Here is a 23807-nt window from a genome sequence, read left to right as displayed (position 1 = left end):
CGCCGCGGCGCTGCCCCGGAAGTACCTGTCCGTGGGCGGGCAGAGCGCGGAGGGCGGAAGCGCTGCGGCGGCTGCAGGGAGGGGTCCGGTTCCCGCTCCCAGTCCTCGGCCTCGGCGCACCCCACCATGGGCACCCGCGACGACGAGTACGACTATCTCTTCAAAGGTAACGGCCGCGCGTCTCGGCCCCGCCGCAACGGAGGGGTCACCTTCCGCAGGGGGTCCCGGCTTGGGCGGGGAGCGGCCTCCGGACGGCGGGACCCTCCGCGGGGGATGGGGGGGGTGCGCTCCCCGCCGCCTCGGCCGGCCCCCGCCCCGCCGCCGCTTCCCTCGCAGCCCCGGGGAAAGGGGCCCGGGCCCACGGGCGGGTCCCGGTTGCTCCCTCGGGAGAACCGCGGGACGGTGGCGGGGTGGGGGGGGGGGCTCCGAGCAGCCCCGCGTCGGCCTTGCCGGTGTGGGGCGGGGGCATCGCCAAGCCCTGCTCGGATGTTTCTGGAGCCTGGTGGCCGGGGGTGTCCTGGGCCTCGCTGTTCTGACCTCGAAATGTCCGATTTGGGCCGGTTTTCGTGGCGGGATCTGGCCTGTCTGTGTCTCGGGCAAGGCTTTTGCTTGAAGAGGCTGAGGCGGCGGCCGGGCTGCTGGGCCGGCGAGCAGAGATCAGCAGTGAGGATGCCCGCGGCTGGTGAGGGCTGCTTCCTTTTCCAGCTCTTCAGTAGAACTGTAAAATAAATGAGTTATGCTTAGTGTCGCTACATGATGCAGCTAATTTGATAAAGCAGTGTTATTTGCCGCCTTCTGTGCTGCGAACCCTTCACGAGCGGTGAAGGTAACTCCTGTTTTACACCCGCTCCCGCCCTGGCACCTCATGCGGCACCCAGCAGAGAAGGACAGGAACACCTTGTTTTCCAGGCCCCACGCCCCTGCAGTCAGCCACACAGCAGAGAGCTGGGTTAAAACGTTGCGGGCTGCAGCTAACTGCTGGGTTTTCAGTGCCCGTGGAGGTAAAACGCCAGCCTGCCGGAAAGGTTCACCCGGCACGCTGTGAAACGCGTACGCGGTGCTGATGTTTTGAAGTCGACTGTCCAATTTTTAAAACCCGACTGCAAAAGCAAGCAGAGTGTTGTGAAAGCCAGTTGTTTATTGCGATATGTTATTGTAAATTTGAATTTAGGATTTAGAGCATTGCTGGTTGTGTTGTGATGATAAGACTCAGTACTTGTCATCATGAAACTCAGGTGAACAGTCATGGTTTTTTCTGTACCCTTAAGCTCCTGTAATAACTTTGAGGAATTACTTTTTTTTTGTTCCTTGTTTTATCCAACTGCCATGTAGAAAGTGGCATTATCTCTGGCTATAAATCAGTCATCTGTGACTGATACTAAAATCAAATCAGCAAGTACCAGGAAGGGCCTCTCGTCTCAGCCTGGAGCATTGGCAGGGCCCTTGCTGACCACGGTTTAACCACATCAAGCAACCTTGTAGGTACTTATGTGTACAAGTTATCAAAACCATTGCATTGCTCGTACTTGTTCATACAGTTCTGTCAGTGTGCTTAGAATTAATATTTTAGCTGTGAAGGCCTGGGAATATCAGTGACACAGAGCTTGGCAGAGGCCCTGTCTTTTATTAGACCTCCTTCCTTATATGATTGGGAAAGTAAAGAGTTGAGATCCAGTTATATAGAAAAGTTCAAAGCTAGTTTAATTGGTTGCCCTTCCTAAAGCTTTTTCTGTTTAGACTGTTGGGAGTGCAGGGAGTGGTAGGAAAATGGTGGCGTGAAGATGAGTGGTTCAGGTTTTGCAAAGCTGAAGTGGACTGCAGGAAGTTGATGCAATGTCACGTAACTGGGATTAATGTGGCAGCTGAAATAACAAATGCGGAGTGATACAAATTGTGGAAACTTCTGTAACTTCCCAAAGGTGATGGTGGTTCTAAACAAGCTGTCGCCGATGTGGAATGATCTTGAAATTATTGTGAGTAGGTCTCTGAAATGAATGTCTCCATACAGGAGACAAGAAGAAGGTAAAAACTCTTGGAGAAGGAAATGAGAAGTCAAGTGGAACATCAAGCTGATGTTTGAATCCAAGACACGAGCATCTTGGGGACTGAGGGGAAATGTAGGCAGGAGAGCCATACGCATTTTGAAAGGGATATTGTACAACTAAAAAGGTGGAGAAAGGCATCAAAATAATCAGAAGAGACCTAATGGATTCCGATCCCTTATACTGAAATGATGTGCAACTTCATGAAAACGAAAACAATGGGTGATACGTGCAAAGAGGGAAAGTATCTACAGTTTGTCATCATTTCTCTGGGTGTCTGTAATGCTGCTTTTGTCGAGCAGCAGGCAAAACCAAAAGGATCCAAAATCTCACCGAATGTGTATGCAAATTTTGGAGTGGTGCATTGCCATAAATGCTATAAATGGATCTGAAAGACTGCACACATTTATAGAGGAGGAAAAATGCCTGTTTGAGCGTTTCAGCGTGGTGCTTACAAGGGCAAGTCTGAAGGTATTGCTTGTTTGAAGATGCAGGGGCTTGCTAGGGCAAAGTTCAGCCTGTTCGTTCTGTGGCACGTAGCGTTTCTCAGCCAGTCAGACTGCGTGTTGGTCTCTAAGGCCACTGAACCCAGTAGGACAGTTCTTCTGGGTTTAGGAACTTGGTAGGTTGGTGGGACTGAGCTCAGAGTTTGACTTGATTTTAAATAATTGAGTGATACTCTCTAGTCTAGCTGGTTTACTACTCTTGAGGTCTGTTTGTGTTTCAGACCTCTGGTTTTGTCCTGTCAGCCACTGACAGCAGCTGCACGTCAAAATCTCAAAATCTGGCTCTGCTGGTGGGTGTAAGCTGAGCCCACCTATGCTGCTGTAGGAAGTCACCATCCCTGTTACAAAGTACTCCTCTCCTGACTCTGTTGCAGCACTTCAGCATGTGCTAAAGCCCAAGCCTAGCCTGTAAAAAGACAATTTTTGGTAAATTCTTCTTGTCCAGCTAGACTTATCTTTGGATTCTTCCATACTTTTTGGTTTTAGCTGAGAGCAGGGCCTACTGTTCCCAGCACTGCACTTGAGGAAACACAAGACCTATTCTACCCAGTTTGTAGAAGTCTTGCTGCAGTTTTAATGGGAGTAAAAATATAATGCTGATATAAGGATATTACTTTGTTACTTAGTAAATTAAGCCTGGCTTAAATGCAGGAACTTTCACCTCTTTTTTTTTAATTAACGTGATTGCAGTAGATGAGTAGTTACAAAAGTACCCCTCGCTCATAGAAGATGTCTTCTGTGTTTTCTGTGGACAAAGCTCAAGAGGATTATATCTGTACCTTGACCGTCTGGAACTCTGGATTTGGGGTCAGACTTCTCATTTCGGAATGTGGACCGGACTTGCGGTGACATTCAGCTTATTTCTTGGGGAAAAACTCCAGTTTCAGCTGTCTGCTTCCTACTTGGCATCATGTTCATTTCTCCAGCTTTTCCCTTTGATATTGAAGAGATGCTCTGAAACTGAACAAACTTGTTGGTTTGGGTTTTAGAAAATGTGTATTTTCTTGTGTGTTTTGTTTAGAAAAATTTGTAGGGAAAAGTGGTTGTATGACACCTTGATTTTTACAACAATAGCAAGCCCTGTGTGTTAGATGTGGAGGCACTTCTGTGCTGTAGTAAACCTGCTCGTGTAGCCATTTTACTCCAGAGGCGTTGGAGGCCCAGCTCTGCGTTACACGTGTACATACGGGTAACGAACGACCCCTACTCCAGAGCGCCTTTGAGATGCCAGTTCTCACTGTGACAGGGAACGGGTGAATAAAACAGGGCAAAGATGAGGAGGTACCTTGATATAAGACCTGGTCGTGTTAGTGTTATCACCAGCTACCTGCAAGGTGTAGCTCATCTTATTTGCGTTTTCTTTAAATGCCAACTGAAGTGGGCAAGAAGAGGTGTTCATCAGCAGGTTCTTCTGGGGGCCATGAAGATGTGTCCAGGCTCTTTATTGATTTGCCTCTTGATAGCAGAGTTCAATGCAGAGACGAGTGCTTTCAGACACTGTAACCCCTTAGTGCTGGTGTACTTGTTTTAAATTGTGGAATATGCGACGTGGAATAAGTTCTGCCATAGAAAATAGAAGCTAGTGGTGCTGGACTTCTGTTTTCAGCCTGATTAGGTTGTCAATAACATTATCCATGAGACAGTTGAAATCTTAATATAATACTTTAATGAAGTTAAGAGGTTTAACAGAAATAAAAATAGGGTGAGTGAGCTGGAATGTTGGTGAAAAATTAATAATTCTTTCTTGACGTAGTTCTCTAAATTGCTTTTCATGCAGCTTAGGAAATTGAATTCTTATTTTGGTCTTCTACAGAAATAAAACTGGAATTACAGAATGAAATTTATACAGTAGCAAAACCTTTGGGGTGGTAATGCTGTAGGTAGTCAAATGCATTGATTTAAAGCACGTGGTTGCAAGTATTGAACTGGCAGATCACAAAACCAGTAAGAATGATCTGCCTAGTAGTAGTCACCTGGGAGATCACCTCAATGACTTTCTGGATGTGTCAATACAAATCTCCTCTGCTTGCCAAGCTTTCTAAGGTGCTGCTCCTGTAAGGGAGGTGCTGGTCCAAAGAATGTTATTGATGGAGGTTTTCAGGAATGGGTCTTGTGGCTGAACTTGCTTAAATGTGTCCTCCAGATGTTCCTCCTTCCAGCGCTGATGTAGTAAAGGAATTTGCTGATGATACAAATTTGGGTGGTACAGGAGAAAGTCAGAGCCCAGCACTGGAGGGGCTGTGTGCTGATGAGGACTGCCATCCTCCAAATGAAGTGGGATTCCCGGTGTAAGGTTTTATGCCTGGCAACTCCTAGGAATTTGGTAAAGTAAGAGCTTGACCACTGAAAGCTAGAACACTGAGGTCTGACTGCTGGCAGGCTGAGCCACGAAAGTGATATGGTCAGGAGAAGATAATTCCAGCTCAAGGTGTGCCTACTAGAGATGGAAATATTAAAGTCCCTGAATACATCACAGGGAGGTCTCACCTAGAATAATGTGTGCAGTTCTCACTGTGTGGAAGGGAAATTGGCAAACTCATAGGGAAGATATTTGAGGAAATCAACAGTCTGTCTGTAAGGAAACGTTTGAGAGACTGGCCTATTTAGCTGGTAGAACAAAGCTGAGAGAAGATGCGATTGCTTTCTGTAAATACCCCAGCATAGACACCTCTGGGAGAAGAAACTAATAAGCTAATGGACAATGCTGGCACGTGAACACTGCCATCAGCTGACTGCTAATTTCTTCTGAAAATTAGAAGGCAATTTCTAACCATTAGGAGTGAGTTTCTGGAAGAAAAGCCTAATAAAAGTCTGTGTGCAGGAACAATTAGCCTTAACATGGGACTAGATAGCGTCATTTCCCTCCCAGAAACTGTTTGCCTGGGATAGATAGAATGGGACGCAGCCATCCAGGGTCATTCCTACTGTATTTCTATGCTAAGAATATAACACATGGGAACATGGTGTGTAGTAGGAAAGATAAAAATGAGGTGGCTTGATAAGGAAAGCAAAATTAAAATGAATAATGCAGTCTGAGTGGCTGTTAAAGCTGTTTCAGTTCATAATTGTATTCAAAGAGCAATACTTGCTCAGGCTGGTAGAAATGCAGAAAGTGTGAGGAGTCTTGGGCACCTGCTGACATTTCAAGCTGTTCTTGTGTCTGTGTTTGAGAGGAGCTGCAGTGGCCCAATTAAGTAGAGGAAATAGCTGACTTCAAGGAGGAAAGCCTAATATTTTCCTCTTTTAATTGGGATGTATTAATCTGGTGCTGGAAACCATTCAGAACATAAGCAGCATGGGATTCAGACAAGGTAAGGAAAAAACCTGGCAGAGGAATTAAAATGATCAGTCTGTTGTTAAATGACTTAAAGCTGTGCTTTGAAATATGCACTGAGCAACAAAATTCTGTTTGGAGGGAATGCTTAACAGGTATATGATGCATCCTGGTGGGAAAAGGAAACTGTGTGCGTGGATTGCTTTTCCTGTTTAGAGAAGCTTTGGCCACTGCCAAAGCTAGTGCTGGGTGACAGCAGGACTGACGTGTGCAAAGAGAGCTGAGAACTTTTGCCGCCTGGGAACTCGTTGTTTGTAATACGTCCCAGTGAATACAAGTATGAAAACGTGGCCTAAGCTTGCCAGAATAGTACTGAAGAGCTTATTTGCCGATGGAAAAGGAAAGCCATGGCAGTTTGCCGAGGGGTGATGATGCAGTTAGGTGCTGTGTCCACTGCACAAAGTGTATGATGGTTTAACATCCTCTGTGCCAGCGAAGCTGTTCGGCTGTGTCAGGGCAGCCGGCGCTGAACAGTGCTGACCTGTCACCTAGGAAAGCAGAATCCCATTTATATTCACCGTACGTGCTTGCCACCTACCTGCACTTGTGTTCTTCGTAAACAGAAGTGGCTAACAGACCACTCTGCTTCATGCAGCTTCTGTAGCTTGGCTGGCTGTGTGCTGAGTCAGCTGGCAGAGGGAGCTGGGAAGATGTTTATTTTGATGAAGTGTTCTCTCCAAGGCTGTGTTTGAAGCTAGCATTTGCTGCAATTTTCATTTTATGGAGGGCAGTTAAAAGGCGCTGCTCTGCCCTTCCAGTCGGAAAATCCCATTTATCAGAATTGTTTTGCGTTATTTAAATAGGAGATGGTGTCCGGTGGGCTGCGGGGTGGTGCCGTGGCAGATGGGAGTATTTGCGCTGCTAGACTGAGACTCGGTGGGGGGGTTTCTCGTGTGACTGAAGTGTGTGCTGCACTCGTTCCTCTGTTGTACCACACAGAATCTTTTAACACTGTCGTGCAGTGTCTTAACTGTGAAATGATGTATGTTAGTGAGCAAGTATTTCTGGTTTTTTGTAAAAACAAGCATAGCTACATTTTTTTTTTTTTGTCACCCAAGCATGCGCTTTTTTGCTTTGACTGGCCTTGATTCACTGCTGAACTTTAAGATTATTAGCCATTCTTCTCAAGGATCTCACTGGTCCTCTTTTTCCTCCATTTCCTTCTGCAACCAGTTCAGTCCCTTATCTTCGTTAAGGGCATGAGATCATCCTGAGAGGCTCCTGGTGCTGTGACTCAGGGGTGTGAATGTGTTTCATCCAGTGGTCTGCATCTTGGTAGGGAGTTTTAAGTTACACCTAAACTTACACCTTTCAACTCAGCGTTACAGGGCATTGCAGCAAATCCTTGTGACGCTTTTCTTCCTGTAGGAACTGGACTTTAAACCTTCTGTCAGTCTCTTGTCAAGCATAGCTGAAGCCTTCCAGTTAGTTTGCTTGGCACTGGTGCTGTGATGAATCAGGCTGAGCCGGGGAAGGGGGAGTGGATAGTGGTTCTAATTCTGAGGGCCAGCAATACCCTGGCAGCATTTTAGAGTCAGGCTGTGGCCGAAAGTGAGTTGCAGCAGCAGTAAGGGGCTGTGGAAGGGCAGAGTGCTGTGGCTCGGCTAACATTTTTAAACTGTCCATCAGGGTGATGGTGGTTTTTTGGGTTTGGTGGTTCTTTTTTTTTTCCATTCACAAATTTTTCTACCCCGGTGAGGAACCTTTCTTCTGCAAAGGTGTGAAGAGTGCAACATGCAGGCAAAGTCTGCTGCCTGCCCTGTATTTTCTACTTTTTTAGCAAAAACTATTTCAGTTGCATGGTGAGGTGGTTCTTGTTTTTTAGCTGTAGTGTTGTTACAGGAATGTGAAATCCAAACTGTCTCTGACTTTTGCAGTGACAACCATGTATATTCTTCCTGGAGGAGGAATGTTTTTCCATGTTGGGTAAAGGAGACTGAAATGTAACAAGTAAAACACCAGTCTAATGTGTTCAAACTGCTGGTGAATGTGGCAGCTCTGGTTCTCTAGAAATGCCAAGACTTGAACAGTAGACTGATGACAAGGGCGGTGGTTTTGCCATTTTTTTCCCTCATGCTTCATTCTGGAAAATAAATGTTTATTGCAGGTGATTGTCAATGTATTGCCTACATCTAGAATCTGATTCTCATGTCATTTTTGTCTTGTAGTGGTACTTATTGGAGACTCTGGAGTAGGCAAGAGTAACCTTCTGTCTCGATTCACTCGCAATGAGTTTAACTTGGAAAGCAAAAGCACCATTGGAGTAGAGTTTGCAACAAGAAGCATTCAAGTTGATGGGAAGACAATAAAGGCTCAGATATGGGACACAGCAGGGCAGGAGCGATACCGAGCTATAACATCAGCGTAAGTGATAGCTTGTATGGCTGAGGGTAATTTTGGGCCCTTCCGATTCTGCAGAAATTGCAAACAAGAGGTGTTTGTGTTTTATCGTGTAATATCCATGACCTATGGTGGAAGGAAGCTTAAATATTAATCAGCCCAGAAACTCGATATAGTGTGTCCCTGCACAAACTGATTTACTTCTCATGACACCTAGCTGGAGGCACTTCAAGCCTAGAATGCTTGAAGAGAGAATGCTTGAGAGACTCATTTCAATGCAAGCAATTGATAAAGGAATATCAGCGTTCACGGAGGTTTTATCAGTGGTAACCTAAGACCAGAAACTCTCCTGTAGCAGCAAGAAAAGGCTGTTCACTTTGCGTGCTTATTTAATTGGAAAAAACCAGCATAGCAAAAGCTGGATTTAAGTAAAGCTGGAGGCAATTGTGGGGTGGGAGAACACAGCCTGTTTCTTTTTGAATGCGTTACTGTGCTTCTCTCTGGTCTGAGAGGAGACCAGCTGTGGTGTTTTGTAAAGGGAATAGATGAGGCTGACATTTTTATGATCCAGTGAGTCATTCTAAAGTCTATCGCTATGGGCCGTGCCCATACTGCACCCACAGTGATGGGTGGGGGAGGTTTTTCAGGAGTGGATCAGAGGTTGAAGGTGACAGTAGCTTCAGAGATTTCAGAGTTTCATTTTTGGGATGCAGGCTTCTCCCCACAAGCGTGGGGCTTGGCTTACCCCATAGACTTCAAGCCGTCCTGGCTGCTCTGATGGTCCTGTGGCATAACCCGAGTCTGGATGCTCTGCTTCACTGCTTCAAGTCCCACGTAGCCTGCTTCTGGATATTTTTTATGTATAGCTATCTTAGTAATAGCTATTTCCCATTATTGCACAGTAACTTGTCACTTTTAATCATGATGTGTCTTGCTGGTTCTCTAACACGTCTCTTCACCCACAGGTACTATCGCGGAGCTGTAGGGGCGTTATTGGTGTATGACATTGCTAAGCACCTTACTTACGAGAATGTAGAGCGATGGTTGAAAGAGCTGAGAGACCACGCTGACAGCAATATTGTAATCATGCTTGTGGGAAACAAGAGTGACTTGCGCCACCTGAGAGCAGTCCCTACAGATGAGGCCAGAGCTTTTGCAGGTTAGTGAACTCAAAATAATTTCCTGATGCTAACTGTCTGGGGATCTGCCTGCCTGATCTTAGACACATGACTGTGCTGGTAGGAGGAAAAACAGTGCTGCTGGTGATGTTCCTCAGTGTCACATACTGGTGTTTGTCTCTTTTTAATTCAGTCAAAAAGGACGCTGTGTAGAACATGCACACTGATGTGGTTTCAAGAACCAGCCAGAGGCACTTGAAGATTTTAAATCAGATTTATTCTCTTGCCTATGTATTCTTTTTCTCGCCGAAACTGTGCCTGTGGCTTTAGGTTGGAGTTTCTTGTGTGGTGGTAGCTTTGTACCTTTGTATTGCCTTCTTTGTACCAACTGATCTGCAGCCCTACACAGATGCCCGTGGCTGAACGGATTTTCATTAAACTGGCTTTCTGACTCTTGTTACATAATTAAGATCTGAGAAAAATAATTCTAGCTTCTGTAAATCTAGCCTTGTTTTAGGCCAAATTTCTTTCATCCAGGAGTGTCGCTGGGTTTCTTACATTAAGGCTTGCTGTAGCTGCATTTGCAGGGTTTATGGCCAGTGAGGATCCCTGCCTGCAGGCGGAGGACTGTCATTCCCCCACAGGACTTGTGCTGTTAAATAAGCTTCCATGACATACTAGCAGGTGGGAGGTGGAGAAAATTGATGAGGTTAAAGAAGATTCCAAGAGCTTCCTTACACAGTTCTTGAAAGTACAACAAATTTTGACTTTCAGGGATGCAGGAAGATGCGGCCCCAAGTAAAGCAGCACTCGACTAATCCCAGTGCTTGGGGATGAGTGCGAATTCTAATGTTGGTGTTGGGATGGTGTTACTTTCAGATCACATAAGGGGGGAAAACCCACAACTTCTTATACTTTTTCTTGATACCCATGTGTCTCATCACAAATACAATCTGGTACAGAAGTTCTTCCAGATGGGAAACAGATATGTGGTGTACCCCTCTAATTATAGCATTTCTGTCCACACAGAGAAGAATGGTTTGTCATTTATTGAGACGTCTGCTTTAGACTCTACAAATGTGGAAGCAGCTTTCCAGACTATTCTGACAGGTGAGTCATCTAGTGCTTTGTGTTTCGAGGGGGAAGGGCAGGAGGCTGCTCAGATATGATGCAAATAGGCATTTCCTTGTCTGTAAAGTGTTTTAAAAATTTTGCTATTTAATCATTCTTCACACTCAGAAGATTTGGAGTCTGGTTTTGAAGTGTCACAGTTGAAAGGCCAGCCTTGAACTCAGGAATGAATCCTTGTTCTCTTTGATCTGCCCCAGGTTTCTAGTCAGCCTAGTTTATGTTTCAGATTCCCATGTGTGTATGGATAGGGAGTGCCCACAGGAGAGCATTCTCTCATGCAGGCATCAAGTTCAAACAGCCATAGTTTATCAGAGGAGAAGTCAATTTAGTTTTTTTTTTTCCATCTTTAACAGTGACCATAGCAGTTGCCAAGGGGAAAGGAATGAAAGGGTAGAGATCATTCCTTTGAACAATGCCTGTAGTCTGGGACTAGTGACTCCTGAGCTGCAGGGTAGTCACTCTTACTGCATTTAATAGTCCTGGCTGGACTTCTGGTCTTTGTAACATATGATGTCAGTGAGTGCCGCATTTTTTTTATGCTCTGTGGATAAAAGTACTTCCTTTTTGTTTAGACACGTTTTAGATAGGCAAAACTTGCCAACAGTCTAAGACCTTCAACTTGGAACTACCTGGGGGACCGTAACTTAGCCATGGATATAAAGGATGGGGTAGGAATTCACAGATTGTTGTGGAAATGACTAGCTGCCAGCTAATTTAGACATTATTTTAAAACACACACCAAAAAGAACTTGGTAGCCATACTGGAACATGCAGGTGAGGAGACAGCTAGGAAATTATTTACTGTAATAAAAGTATGAATTCTGTCACGCTTTCTTGAAATGCTTTATGAACACCCTAGCAGTGGAGAAAGAGAGTTGTTAGGCTGCTGGAGTATTATCTGCCTGTGTCCATCTGTTTCTTGCCTTATCCTGGTAAAAGGCCTCTGACAGGTTCTGGTTCTCTTGTGTTTTTTGCAGTGGGTTCCTAAGCAGTAGTGCTCCTGTCCGTATGCTAGCAAGAAAGGAAATGTGTCCGTGTTAGATGAATCAGTGGTGCGTGGGGATGCTTTTCACCTCGCTGCTCTGTGCAATGCTGGGACTAGAACTGGAGTTCCTTTCCTCTTCAGCTGAATAATGTGGTTCCCTTTTAACTTCAGCGTAGTCATTTGGTTGTCATTTAACATTGCACAAATGTAAAAAAACAAAAAAAGAAGAGAGAAGTTATCTTAGCTTCTACATTTACTCCCTACATGACTCACTGCCAATGCCATCAGGGGGTGAATGGCAAAGGAGTGGCTGAATGTGATGGTATCTGGGATGCCTGCTGGATTTCCTGTTTTCTTCACCTACCTAAAGGCATTCCTGTCAAAAATGTTCATGAACTTGAACATGAATTTTTCAGGAGAAAAACATTTTTATTGCTTGGTTGTAGCTGCTAAAACCCCCTTCCTTCATGCTTGGTAGCCCCTCTCCTCTCAGGAGCACCTAGACTGAACTTCGAGGTCAGATTCTGGCCAAATGTACTGTGTAGTGTAGAGCAACTTTGGTGCCTGCGCTTTCAGTTTTCAGAGGGGATCAGGGCTCTCAGATGAAGGTTAGTTAATTAACTTTCATACTGCTTCAGCACCAGCACTAATAAAACAGAACTGGAAATATATTAGACATTGTTTATACCCTCACAGCGTGGCTGTCAGGCAGCCATAGCCAATGTAAACTGGTCACCTCGTTGCCCCCATCTCCTCTTAGGCTGTTTTGTTCTGTAACGGTGATGGCTGAAGAGGTGGAAAGTTTGCTGCGTGCCCTGGGCTGCTGCCTTACTTCCCCGCAGCTGTGTGACACTCGGAGGATATACTGCCGTTGCCATGGGGAAGCAGTTCACCTCTTGGGCACAGTCTAGGCTGTTTCTTTATCTCTCCTCACATGCTTCCAACAGTACCTTTTATTTCAGAAGTTATTTTGGATTCTAATTCACAGAGGTTTGACTGTTTGTTTTTTTTCCTAGTTAAATTTTGCTGTGAGAGAGCAGTCTGTAATGGGAGAACAAGCGATTAAAACTTGCCCTTGGTGGACTCTGACAGATTGTTGAGGCTGTTGCTTTTCCACAAATGTCGATGTTCCCCACATGTTGCTCTGACAGTGCTTTGGGTAAAGAGCTCTTAGGTATGCGGACAGGATCCTTGTTCAGGAGGGGGTGGTTCAACTATGCTGGAAGAAACACTTCTGCTGATTAGTGGGCATGTGGCTCGCTCCAGACGGGAGCTCTGTTTCAGGGAGATAAAGATGAAGTAAATAATGCATTAGCAGCAGGTTGGCTCCATCTCGGCTGTGACTGGCATGCTAAGGACAAATGTTCTGCCAATAAACTTCTTGATAACATTTCACAGCTGGCTTTTTCTGTTAATGATTTGCTTTGAAGGAAAGAGGGGAGCAGTCATCTGAGGAATGTGGTTTTCAGAGTGACCCTGTAGAATCGTGGCTAGCTTGTATTTGGCAAGGCTGCCTCCAAGCATAGTGCCTGCGGGTGGAATGCTGGCTGTGCTTTGATGAAGGAGGTTGGTAAAGCCAACGGGCTTTGCCACAGGCTGCAAGCGGAGGTGGCTGACAGAAGAAGGGGCAGGGCATGCTGCTGCACCAGCTCTGCTAGTATTTACCGCGCTGGGAACTGCACCGCAGAGACATCCCAGGCTGCTGCCGATGCTTTTCACACAGCTGCCTAGATGTCTCCTGAACAGGCCGTCACAGCTAAGATCTGAGGCAAAGCTCCTTTCTTCTCCAGCCCTACTGAAGCTGTCTGGTTGGGGCAGCGTTGGGAACCTGTAAGAGTACTTCCCTTGGAGGTCTAGCAGGATCCACGTTAAGCTTCTCCACACCTAGATTCTCAGATTAAGCCACTTTGAATAGATGGCTTTGGGCATGGGAAATAGGAATCCATTACAGTTGGCACAGCCTAAGTGAGTGTGTGATTTGCTGCTACAGGTGGAAGAAGAGGCAGAAAGCTTTTCTTTCCTCTCTCTGTACTATAGATGACTTCTAGAGATGGGGTATATCTTACATCTAGCGGGCTTCCTGCCTGCTGTGGATACCGGATGAGGTTTTGGGGACCTTTTCCTTCTGTGGTTTAGAGTAGTGGTCTACTGTTGTAGATGTCTTGATATTGTAGATGTACAGTGTCCAAATTCTCCTGTTGCAAGATGTCTAGACTTTCAAGGACTGATTGTTGTGCACACAAAGCTGCTTTGTATCATCTGGCAAATAGGAGAGACTGGTATTATAATCCTGTCCACTCTGAGCATTCACAGCAGGGTAAAGCATCCTTAAAGTGGAGTCTGCCTCCGTTCCCTGCCTGGCTCTGTGCTGTCTCTGTTCCTGTACTGCAGTGTCATCTCTAAGGAATCCCATCTCCAAGGAAACAGCATCAGAGAGCATTAATGTCAAAAAATGTAGGGATTTCCTCTTCTGTTAGCTCTGTACACCTGAAAAATCAATGAAACACTAGCGTGGGCTGAGCAGACAAGGACTGGACAAGCTCCTCTTAGGCAGCCGTGTCACTTTGCCCCAGCCCTCTTACAGTGCAAGGCCTGTCTCCCACAGTTACCAATTATGCAGTGATGCATTCTGCTGAATGTGCTCTTAATAAGGTCTCATTCAGTTACTGAGCAGAGCATAAAGTGCAGCGTCTTCATTAAAAAACACGTGTCTTCATTAGCCTGGCGTTCCTCCGCGCAGGCTGGTTTCAGCGCAGGCTTTGCCGCTGGGCATTTTGCCCCAGGGAGAGCAGATTTGTGCTGTTCCCACCTCCCCTTTCGCACCAGCACAGCTGTGTGTGGTGAAGGAGTGTGCAGCTGATCCAGGGAAAGGCAAATTTTAGCCATTTAGGCTTTCATCAAGGACAGTTTGCTGTGGCTGCCCAAAGGCTCGCACTGCAGAGGAGGGAGAAGCGGCAGCGAGCAACAAATTTGAGGTTGCTGGAAGTTGATTCAAGCAGCGCAACTGCTAAATATCCTTGCAGGACTGCTGGGGAGGCCGTGGGAGCGGGGATCAGGGAAATACTGTCCTGGAGTCGGAAGGGATAGACCCTTTATCAGCAGAGAAATCAGTGCTGTTAAGATTGTTTTTTAAGGCTTCGGGGCTGTTTAGTGAAGATGTTTGCTGTAAGATGAGGGTGTTAGAGAGAGGGCACCCTGCTGCTTGGTGAAGGAAGTGTGTGACAGCTTGTGTTGGTGACTAGTATGAACTTGTTCAGGAAGCTCTCTGGAAAACTGAGATTTGCTCTTGCCGAAGGTGCTAATAGAGAGTTTCCAGTAACGAAGGTGGCAAGAGCCTCCTATTGAATAGGAACGGGCAGAATTTTGCAACTGGAGGTAAACTGGCTGTCCACCCTGAGCTGGGGCAGGGTAGTGGAGCAGAAAACTTCTCCTGAAGAATGCAGAGCAGATCTCTTCCAGCTGTGCTCCTTCCACCCTGCACACAGGGACTCTGCGGAGCCTTGCCGAGTGGCCTGCCGCAGGGCGAAGCTGATCTTTATCTGCCGATTCCCACATCGGTTGTAGGTGGCTTTAAAGACCTGATTTCATGAGATTCTTTAACTTGTGAAATTGTTTGTGTGTAAGACTGTTGGAAAGAAGAGTGAACTCAAGAAAGGGTGAAGTCAGAAAATCCTTTTACACGTGCAGCTCGTTTGGTTGCCTCAGTGACTTGATCTGTAACTGAATGCGTACATAAAATCCATTTTTCTGAGCAGTTTAGCCCTATCTGAGTCTGAGCTGTCAGTCTGGAGGCCCAACAGGCAGATTCTTTCAAAGTGCCACTTGCATTTGTTAACGTTGCTTGTACAGCCATCGCTACAGTGCAGTATCTACGTGAGGGATTTTTATTTTGCCAGCAGTCCCGTGGGTGCGTGCAGCCCTGCTCTTACTTGTCCTGGGGAGCGCTTGGCCTCTGTTTATGTTGGCAGGGTAAATCAGTGCAGGCTTGTTCCATCAAGGGCGAGGTTTTCAAGCCTTGTTGGTCAGGGACCAACCTTCAATGCCATCTTTTCCTGTTGTCGTAAAACCCCTTGGCTGCAGAGAGGGCTTCTCTGCGCAAGATTGCTTGATTTCCAGTCCTGAAATGATGTCAGGATGTGCACTAAGCAGCAGCTCATTAAAATTCTGAGCAAAGGCTACTCACTAATGACAAATTCCAGGTGAAAAAGATGTGTCTTGGTTTTGGGTGAGGTGAGGTGTGTGTTTGGGCAGTCATTATCCAGCTGATAAGAGACATCAGACCTCAGAAATAACTCTGGACCTTTGCTTTGGGTTGCCAGTTGTGAGCTGTGCTCTTCCCTGCTTGCTTTGCAGGAGGTGTGAAGTGCACCCTCGTGTTCTGCTGTGTGGTTTTATCTGAAACCTGAGGGCAGGGCAGTGAGCTGGAGCATGCAAATGGGGTGTGGGCATCAACTCCCTTCTCTCAGGGCTCTGCTCCTCGGCAGCGCTGGTGTCGTTGTTGCCAGCACGCTTTTCTGTTCTGCAAAGCAGAAGATGTCATGGTGTCATTTCAGGGTTGGCTTTTTGCTGAATCTGAAACATTTAAAAACTTTTGTTAAACTGAGGTTTTTTAAAAAAAAAACCCAAACAAATCTTTAATGGTTTAAAACTCGAATTTGCGAGTGAGTTCCCCATGTTCTATTTTTGGTAGCCTTTATTTCCTTTCCAGGGGTGAAGTGCTACACATGCTGTACTCTTTCTTCTGTGCAGCTGAATTAAGAGCTCTTGTAGCTACTCTGAGTTTATGTACAGCACGGGCAATCAGCCACCAACGAATCCCAGGAAAGTGGGCAAGGCTTTTGGTGCAGGCGTGCAGCATTCCCCAGGTGGCAGCATGCTGGGGAAGGCCCAGGAGTTTAACCCGCACTCTCCGATTTATGCTGGAATTTTTTCATCTGGAGTCCGTATTTCTTCTCTGTAGCGTCAAAGCTTAGCTGCACTAACACAGTGACTTCTGCAAAGGGCTTGGGTGCTGCTTAAGGGGCGGGGTCTCCCCTTTTGGGCCCCAATATTCAACCTTTTCTGAAGATGTAAAACCGCTGGGATGATAGACGAGCTATTGGATGTGATAGCCATGCTGAGAGAGAAGAAACTGCCCTTGCAATCCTATCAGAGAGAGAAATTTGGAGTGGTTCTTTTAAATCCTGCTGTTGTCTGCGGCTACATCGACAAACATGTCACTGCTGTCCCCAGAGCCTTGGGAACCATCAGAAGGAATTAATGGGGTACATAGTTTCTGTTTCCTAGCAAAAAATATTGTGAATTCCATCCATTTACGAACTCTTATCTCAAGGGGAGTAAAACAGTTGTTAAAAATTTAATTTATTTTTCAAAAATATAAATATTTTATTTTCTGAATATAGAAAACATCACAAATGAACTTCTTGTGAATGCTTCTGCTCGTTACCTATGTTTCCAAAACTTTGGGAAATCTTCATCTATTTGATGCCTGGTTTCCCCCAGACTTAACTTCTGATGGTGTTTTGCTGATGTATGTGTAATGACTGGCTCTTTCTCATCTTCCAGAGATCTATCGTATTGTTTCCCAGAAGCAAATGTCCGACAGACGTGAAAACGATATGTCTCCAAGCAACAACGTGGTTCCCATTCACGTCCCTCCAACCACTGAAAACAAACCAAAGATGCAGTGCTGTCAGAATATATAGAATCCTTCATTCTTTCCTAAAAAGCTGTGTATATTCCCCAGGTCCAAGATTTAAATATATTTGTAATTCTTGTGGTTACTTTCTTGTGTTTAGTTACTGCTTATTCCTTCTGAACTTCTCCATGTCTTAAACACTTTGATTTCAGTGTTTATAATCTGTTGCTTCTATGTGGCTGCAGTATTTTCCCAACACCGACTTGTCGGTTTGGGTTCAGTAAATTGTTTGGAACTGATCTGATCTCTTTCCGACATGATGCCCGCTAGTCAGAGCACAGACCCCTTTAGTGAGCACTCGAAGACGTTATTCTGCTTCTCGCAAAACAGTTACTGTCAGGTTAACTAGGAAAATATCTCTGGGCAGGATAATCTTTCCTTGTCTGAAGGTGTTGTATGCTGCATCTAAAGCTTGATGGGATGCCCGTTGCTCTGAAGTGCAATTTTAATGTAAGTTAAATGTCTTTGGCTACATCTTCAGATTGTCAAGTTAAGGATTTTTTAAAATAGAATATTAGTGGGGAGAAAAGATAATTTCTTGCGAACAAGCAGCGGAGTGCTTGCTACCTGTGAATGAGCTGTAGTGGTTTGGCACCTGCTGCAGAGGAGGTTGTGCTGTGAGGCAGAGCTGCTGGGAGGCTGGCCGGGGACACTGGTGGGGCTCTGTGTGAGATGCCTCTTGTGAGGAAAGCAAAGGCACGAGCTGTGTGACTGATGAAGGGTCACTAGTGCTGGAACCTGCAGCATGGTTTTGTGCTGCCTGGGACTTGGTCTCCACAGTGCTGGTGGTATCAGGATTTGAGGATTTTTTTTTTTTTTTTTTTTTTCCCATGGTACACAGACTTGAAGGGTGTTGTCATGTATTACATATCACATGATTAATACACGCCACGTATGTTAATATATTCAAATGCTTGAGTTGATGAATCAATAACTTTCACAACCTGGTCTTAGTTTTCAGTTTGGTTTCATCTGGTATTCTTAAATTATTCCAGTGGTTTGGTATATGTTCTGTAACAAAAACATCTGGAGTGGTTTTCTTACTGGATGCCTTCCTTCTGTGGTCACAGATCATCTGTTCGATTCGCTCGTTCAGGGATACGTGAACTGTGCCTTCTGTCACTGCACTCCCTGCACATCACTCAACGTGTGCTGTTCCCAGACACGTCATTAGGACTGAGATTTGGGGGCACAGGCACTGAATTCCTGTAGTGTTTAAAAGAACTGTTTGTTGTATAAATGCCTGCAGCTGTTGATACAATGCAGCGATCGTGGGGGACGTTTCTCAAACTCTGATATGACCCACTTGGAACACTCGGATCTGGGTAGGCGCTACCAGCTGCGTTTCGTACCCAATCTTTCTGTCTTGCGGTGCTCATGATGTGTAAGGCACACGGAAGGCATTGCTGTAGTCGGTCACTTGGTTTTTTAAAATCCATTTCTCCTCCTAGTATTAGTTCTGAAGATGCTATTTTGATCTGTTTGTAAATTACTTTGTATTTTATGCATGTACTGTACTTTGATTCATTATTTTTTTAGATTCATTTAAAATATATTCATCCATGATTCTAATAAAGAATTACAGGGGACGACTCAGTATGGTGTTGGGTGCACTTTTTGGGAGAACTGGGATTTGATCGGAGGAGTTTTTACTTACTGGAAGCTATTAAGCTGCTTGGAATAGGCTGTGAGCAGACACTGAAGTGGAAGTGCCCCCAGAAAAGGAACTGAAAGAGTTGTGTAACACAGTTGCTGCCTTCACTGAGACCAGGCCTGCAGCTTTTTGGGGCTGTTGCAGTTCATAGCCATGACAGTTTGGCAGCTTCAGGAAGCTTTTACGCCCTGAAAGGTCAGTGGGTCCGCTCTAGTCAAATCCCTCACTGGCTTTTACAAACTTGGGCTTTCTTCCACATTGCCGCCAGTAAGAAAATCCTGTGGGGCAGGAAACTACTGCGTTCTACAGGAAATAATTTAAGCTTTGTGATCCCATGTTGGTGTCCTGCTGGAGAGGTGGTGCACAGGAGCTGGATGGCCAGTGAGTGCCACGTGCTGTGTCCCTGGGAGCAGTTGCCCACACTGTGCGTGGGGCGGCGCTGCTGGCTCTGGGGATAATTTACAAAATTTAGGGCCTTCTGACATGGCAGGAGGGTCTGAGGATGAGGTGTAAGACTGGGCCCTTGCTTTCTGCAGAAGTTCTTGCAGAACTTTCTCTGAGCAGACTGGAGCACGTTTTGCAATTAACCAGATTACCAGGGCAGCCAAGTTCTAAATTTGTCAACTGGAAATGCAGGATGAGTTTCACTTTGCTTCCTTTTCTGACTCATGTAACCAGGCAGCTCGACTCAGCTGTCACATCAGGTTTGGGTTTCGCAGGGTTTTACGTGAAAAGCTTCCTTCTGCAGCAAATGCAAAGCGAATGAAGCCTGTGGGAGCACAGATCGCTGTGAGAGGCCAAGGCTGCCTCTGCCCCACGCAGAGTTTACATGTGTGCGTGTGCTTCTTCCTGTGCCTCGCAACAGAAGTGCTGTGTTCACGTCCCGGGTAGCTGTGAAATGGCTGCATGTGCTGTCAGGCAAAGTAAGAACTTTAATTTTTATTTTTCCCCACCAGAACTTTAAAATTAATAATCATAAAGCAGCCCTGAGACAGAAATGCTGTGCAGAAACTGGTGGTGTACTTAGGAACTGCTGCAACATGGATCATGAAATTTTCATGCTATAGTTTGCAAAGCCTTCATAAGCCATCGACTTCTAAAGCAAAACCAAGTGGTGTAGGTACACAGACGTGACTCTTACCTGTTAAAGCCTTTGCCCCATGTGCTCTGGTCTGGTACTGCTTTTTACTGGCTCAGCACCACGGTGCTGCGGATCCTGGGCGGATCCCCGCTGGCCCTGGGCTGTGACGCTCCTGGGATGAGAAGGTACTTCACTGAGTGCTTTGGGAGAGACAATGCAAGACACTATTCCGTCTGAACACCGGCCCAACCGGGCACTGTTCCTGTTCAGCTGCTGCTGAATCATTCTCTCCTGTAGCTGGCATTGCTTCTGGACTGAAGAGACAACTGATTATAACAGATACGGCTTCTGGGCCCTGAAATGAGCTTTCTGAGTTTCCGGGAACTCCGTACAGCGCTGCGAAATTGGCTTTACTTGCCTAAAGCTTCAGCTGTTATTTACATATTTGAAAGTCCCAACCTTAACAATTACGAAGCTGTTCAAGTGTCAGTGGTTCTTGTGCTTGATGGGAGCCGAGGTTCTGACTCTGAAGCAGAAAGGACATGGAATTGTTCTGATTTAAAGACATTTTTATTAAGCTAGAGTGGCTTATTCTATCAGTTCAAACCTGATGAATTTCCAGACTTCAATAGCTTAAGTGTGGCTTGTCAAATACGATTACATGCTGGGCTTTAGTCAACAAGCTTTTTAGAAATATGAAGCACAAGTATTGAAAAAGCTTCACCGTGTGGCAGTCCACTGCATTGTCTGGGAGTCATCAATTCTGAAGGTGTTTCTGCTGCGCTCGTGGTTTAGCGATGAGGCTCCCTGGGAGGGGTCAGACCTGTGGAGACAGCTGCCCTGTGCCCGGTCTCATCACTGCTGGGTGTAACATGGTGACAGTGCTGGCCTGGGTCCTCCAGCGCCCAGCTGAAGGCACCACCCTCTGGTGTCGCTGAACGCTGTCATGGCACTCGCCGAAACGCATCGTGTGAAAATCAGGAGTGACCTGGTGCTGGCACTTGCCCCAGGTGCTCTCGGTAGGCGTGCAGGAATTTGTCCGCCCGGGTTGGCGCGTCACCGGGGTCTCTCGCTCAGACCCACGGAGGTCAAACTGCTGGGGAACGAGAGCTGCCAGGGGAGCTGTGCATGTACAGAGCCAGTTACGTTTGTTTTAAAGCTGAGCCTTACTTGAAATTAATTCCAAATTACAGCCTGAATTACAGCATTATGCTTTCTGAGAAATCCTCCAACTTCTGGCTTGTAAGCCTGACACTCGGGTGTTTTTTTTTGTTGAGGGCGACAGCCCCTTCGTGGCCAGCCCCGTCGCCTGGAGAACTCGGACTGGAGGTTTGAGGCTGCAAATGAGTACATTTGAGAAGTACACACTGAGAGAAATTCAATTTATTTTGTACAAGGTAGAATACCTTTGCACAATGAACAAATATATTACAAATCTGTCTTGCCTTAAAAAAGTATTGCCGTTTTGGTGCCTACTTCCTAAGCTAATGCTAATATACAAGAAGTATTTTTTTGTTGGTTTTTGTTTCTTTGTTTTTCCTGTTAAGCTCTATGCACTCATTGCATTTGGTTTGAAAATTCAGCTGTGAAAAAAAAAAAACCCAACCAAACAACCGAGCACATCTCTGCTCTCTGGAGTCTCATTGCAAACGTCACAGCAACACACACACAAACACTGGTCAGGCCGGCAGCTGGGGCTGCTTGTGCTGGGTGTCAAGGTCTCCAACAAGAGTGTTCCTTATTGAACTGCCTTTCCCTTGGTATTTTTGAGGTAAATCTTTCTATTAACGTACATAAAATATATTTCTACTGGCCCTACAAAATAATTGTCTACTTACATCTCGAATAAGGCTTTCCTGGAAAATAAAATTGCTATTGCTGATCAGTCGTTGCCCCCATGCACGCATGCAGCATTCATGGAACTACTTATGCCTTATCCTGCGACGTGGGAACCTGCTGCTCTGGGAGCCTGGGGGATCGCCGGGCTCCGCTCGGCTGTCTTGCTGCAAAACTCCTGGTTTCCACAGAGGGGTTCAGAGCCAACCCGACCGCTCAGCGGGGTGCCGGCTCCTCCAGCAGCGCATCGCTGGGGCTGCCTGTGCCCTGGCGCAAGTGTGTTGCGGGCGCAAGCCGTGGGGTGCCACGTGGGCTGCCGGTGGCTTGGTACCACCGTGCCAGGGGCTTCGATCCCTGAGGCAAGGGCTGGGCCCATCTGCGGGGCCACGGGCTGGGCCCCACCACGGTGCTCCCGGTGATCCAAGGCGTGGTCTGGCTCGGAGCTGGGATCAGGCTGCTGCCTCCATGCTGGAAGGCTCCTCTTCCCAGTTCCCTAGACCCGCAGGTTACGTGAGTGATCATGCGCTGAGCAAACTGACTGGTTCTGGTTTTGTTCTCTTCTATTTCCATCAGACTGGCGAATGTGCAACAGATCTTTTTATATATATATATTTAAAAGGTGATCAACTTGCTACTTCCACGTTTGCCTAATAAAATTACATACTTAGAATCAATAGTACTTCATGCTCAAAATCTACAAGGAACTGCTTAACGGCAAGTATTCTACTTTCTAGGTCAACAAAGATTACCAAAAAAAAAAACAAAACAAAAAACCACCAAACCAAATCATGGTGACTTAAGTAAGTCCCAAACTTTACCATGGGCCAGGCCCTTGATAATTGCTTCACAAACAGCTGCTGAAAAAGAAAACTCAGTTTCAGCCCAATTTAATGACACTTCAGGTAGAATCGTCACCGGATAAAGTTGCACTACATGGTAATGCACATCAAATGGAAGGGTGTGAGAAATGGCATGCTGTAAAGTGAATCGCGATGAGATGGGTTGTGAAGATGGGCTAGAGAAGCCGGCGTGTCGTAGCTTTAGGAAGGGAAACCCAGCCAGGGTCGGTCTGCGCCAGTTTACACCGCCCGACAGATCTGGTGGATTTAGCTAACAAAACAGAAGCTGTATAAGGACAATTAAAGCCTCTCTGTGCCAATCAAAGTATTTTATAGCTTGTTAAACGTGCGGTAAGCTGGGTGTGAGACTCATTGTTGACACTCAAGTCATTAGCAAAGATCAGTGGACGTTTGCCAAGATGGTACATTTTAAAAACTGCGTAGAATGTGTCTGTGTTCATATTCCTCTACTGAAATGCCCTGGTACTGAATATAAAGATGAACATCGGTGCTAATGCCCAAGTGTGATCTGCACAGGTTGCACATGGTGATGGCAGTAAATGAGGTTTCCAGACGATGAAATGACAAGTTTCCCTGCTTTTGTTCAGAAAAATGTCCATTTCCATGACAAAGATGTAAAATATATTCTAGTGTATTCCTAGTCACCGTGTTCCTAACAGTAAAAGGTTTCTTGATGCAGTTGGTAGAAATGTACATCTATAAGTCCTTCTGCTTAGCAAGGTTTTGTGTTTTATTTTACAGCAAAGCCAGGGTTAGAATGCACGCCACGGAGAGTCTTTGCCTGGAGCACGCAGACACCTTCCTGGCGTGACGTACTCCAGTCGGGTGCGGAAGAGGTTCTCATTAGTTCCTGTTACCCATATAAAAATGTCTTTATAAATAACGTCATGCAGCAGCAGTTGGCCCAAGCTGATGTTGTGTTACGTTAGGTCCTTGCGTAAGACAATCAGAAGTCCTGTCAGCATCCTGCAGTGCAGAAAAGGATTGGCTTCTCTTTTGCTTCCTCGGAGTCTGTGTCTGCAGCACGGTGCACCAGCGAAGTTCATCCCTTTAAGACTGCTTGTCCCAAGATGGCCCATGCGTCGGGCTGTGCCTTACGGGGAGGAGGTCGTAGTGACTAGGAATGTGACTGTTCCTAGGCAGGTCGTATGGATTTTGGAGGTAACTGGCACTCCGACCACGGGCGTCTTGGACCACGCTGACAGTGGGCTCTGGGGAACCA

The 23807-nt window shown here is 46.1% G+C and overlaps 2 protein-coding genes across 2 annotated transcripts in view; one reads left to right on the top strand and one right to left on the bottom strand.

Moving 5' to 3' along the window:
* The first annotated feature begins 27 nt into the window (after positions 1 to 27).
* Positions 28 to 18750, top strand: RAB11A (RAB11A, member RAS oncogene family). The gene is made up of 5 exons (XM_086756929.1): positions 28 to 166; positions 8051 to 8246; positions 9188 to 9381; positions 10370 to 10450; positions 17022 to 18750. The coding sequence occupies exons 1-5, from the start codon at positions 127 to 129 to the stop codon at positions 17159 to 17161; spliced, it is 651 nt and encodes a 216-aa protein (XP_086613055.1). The 5' UTR covers positions 28 to 126; the 3' UTR covers positions 17162 to 18750.
* A 2504-nt stretch (positions 18751 to 21254) lies between these two features.
* Positions 21255 to 23807, bottom strand: part of MEGF11 (multiple EGF like domains 11) — a 203768-nt gene continuing 201215 nt past the window's right edge. Inside the window, exon 26 of the mRNA XM_086756994.1 lies at positions 21255 to 23796. Coding sequence (XP_086613120.1) covers positions 23636 to 23796 — 161 coding nt within the window. The 3' untranslated portion in view covers positions 21255 to 23635. The remainder of the gene's footprint in view (positions 23797 to 23807) is intronic.

Source organism: Chlamydotis macqueenii, chromosome 12 (genome assembly GCF_036417535.1).
Source record: "Chlamydotis macqueenii isolate bChlMac1 chromosome 12, bChlMac1.mat, whole genome shotgun sequence".
Taxonomy (NCBI): domain Eukaryota; kingdom Metazoa; phylum Chordata; class Aves; order Otidiformes; family Otididae; genus Chlamydotis; species Chlamydotis macqueenii.
This window is presented reverse-complemented; position numbering and strand designations above follow the sequence as displayed.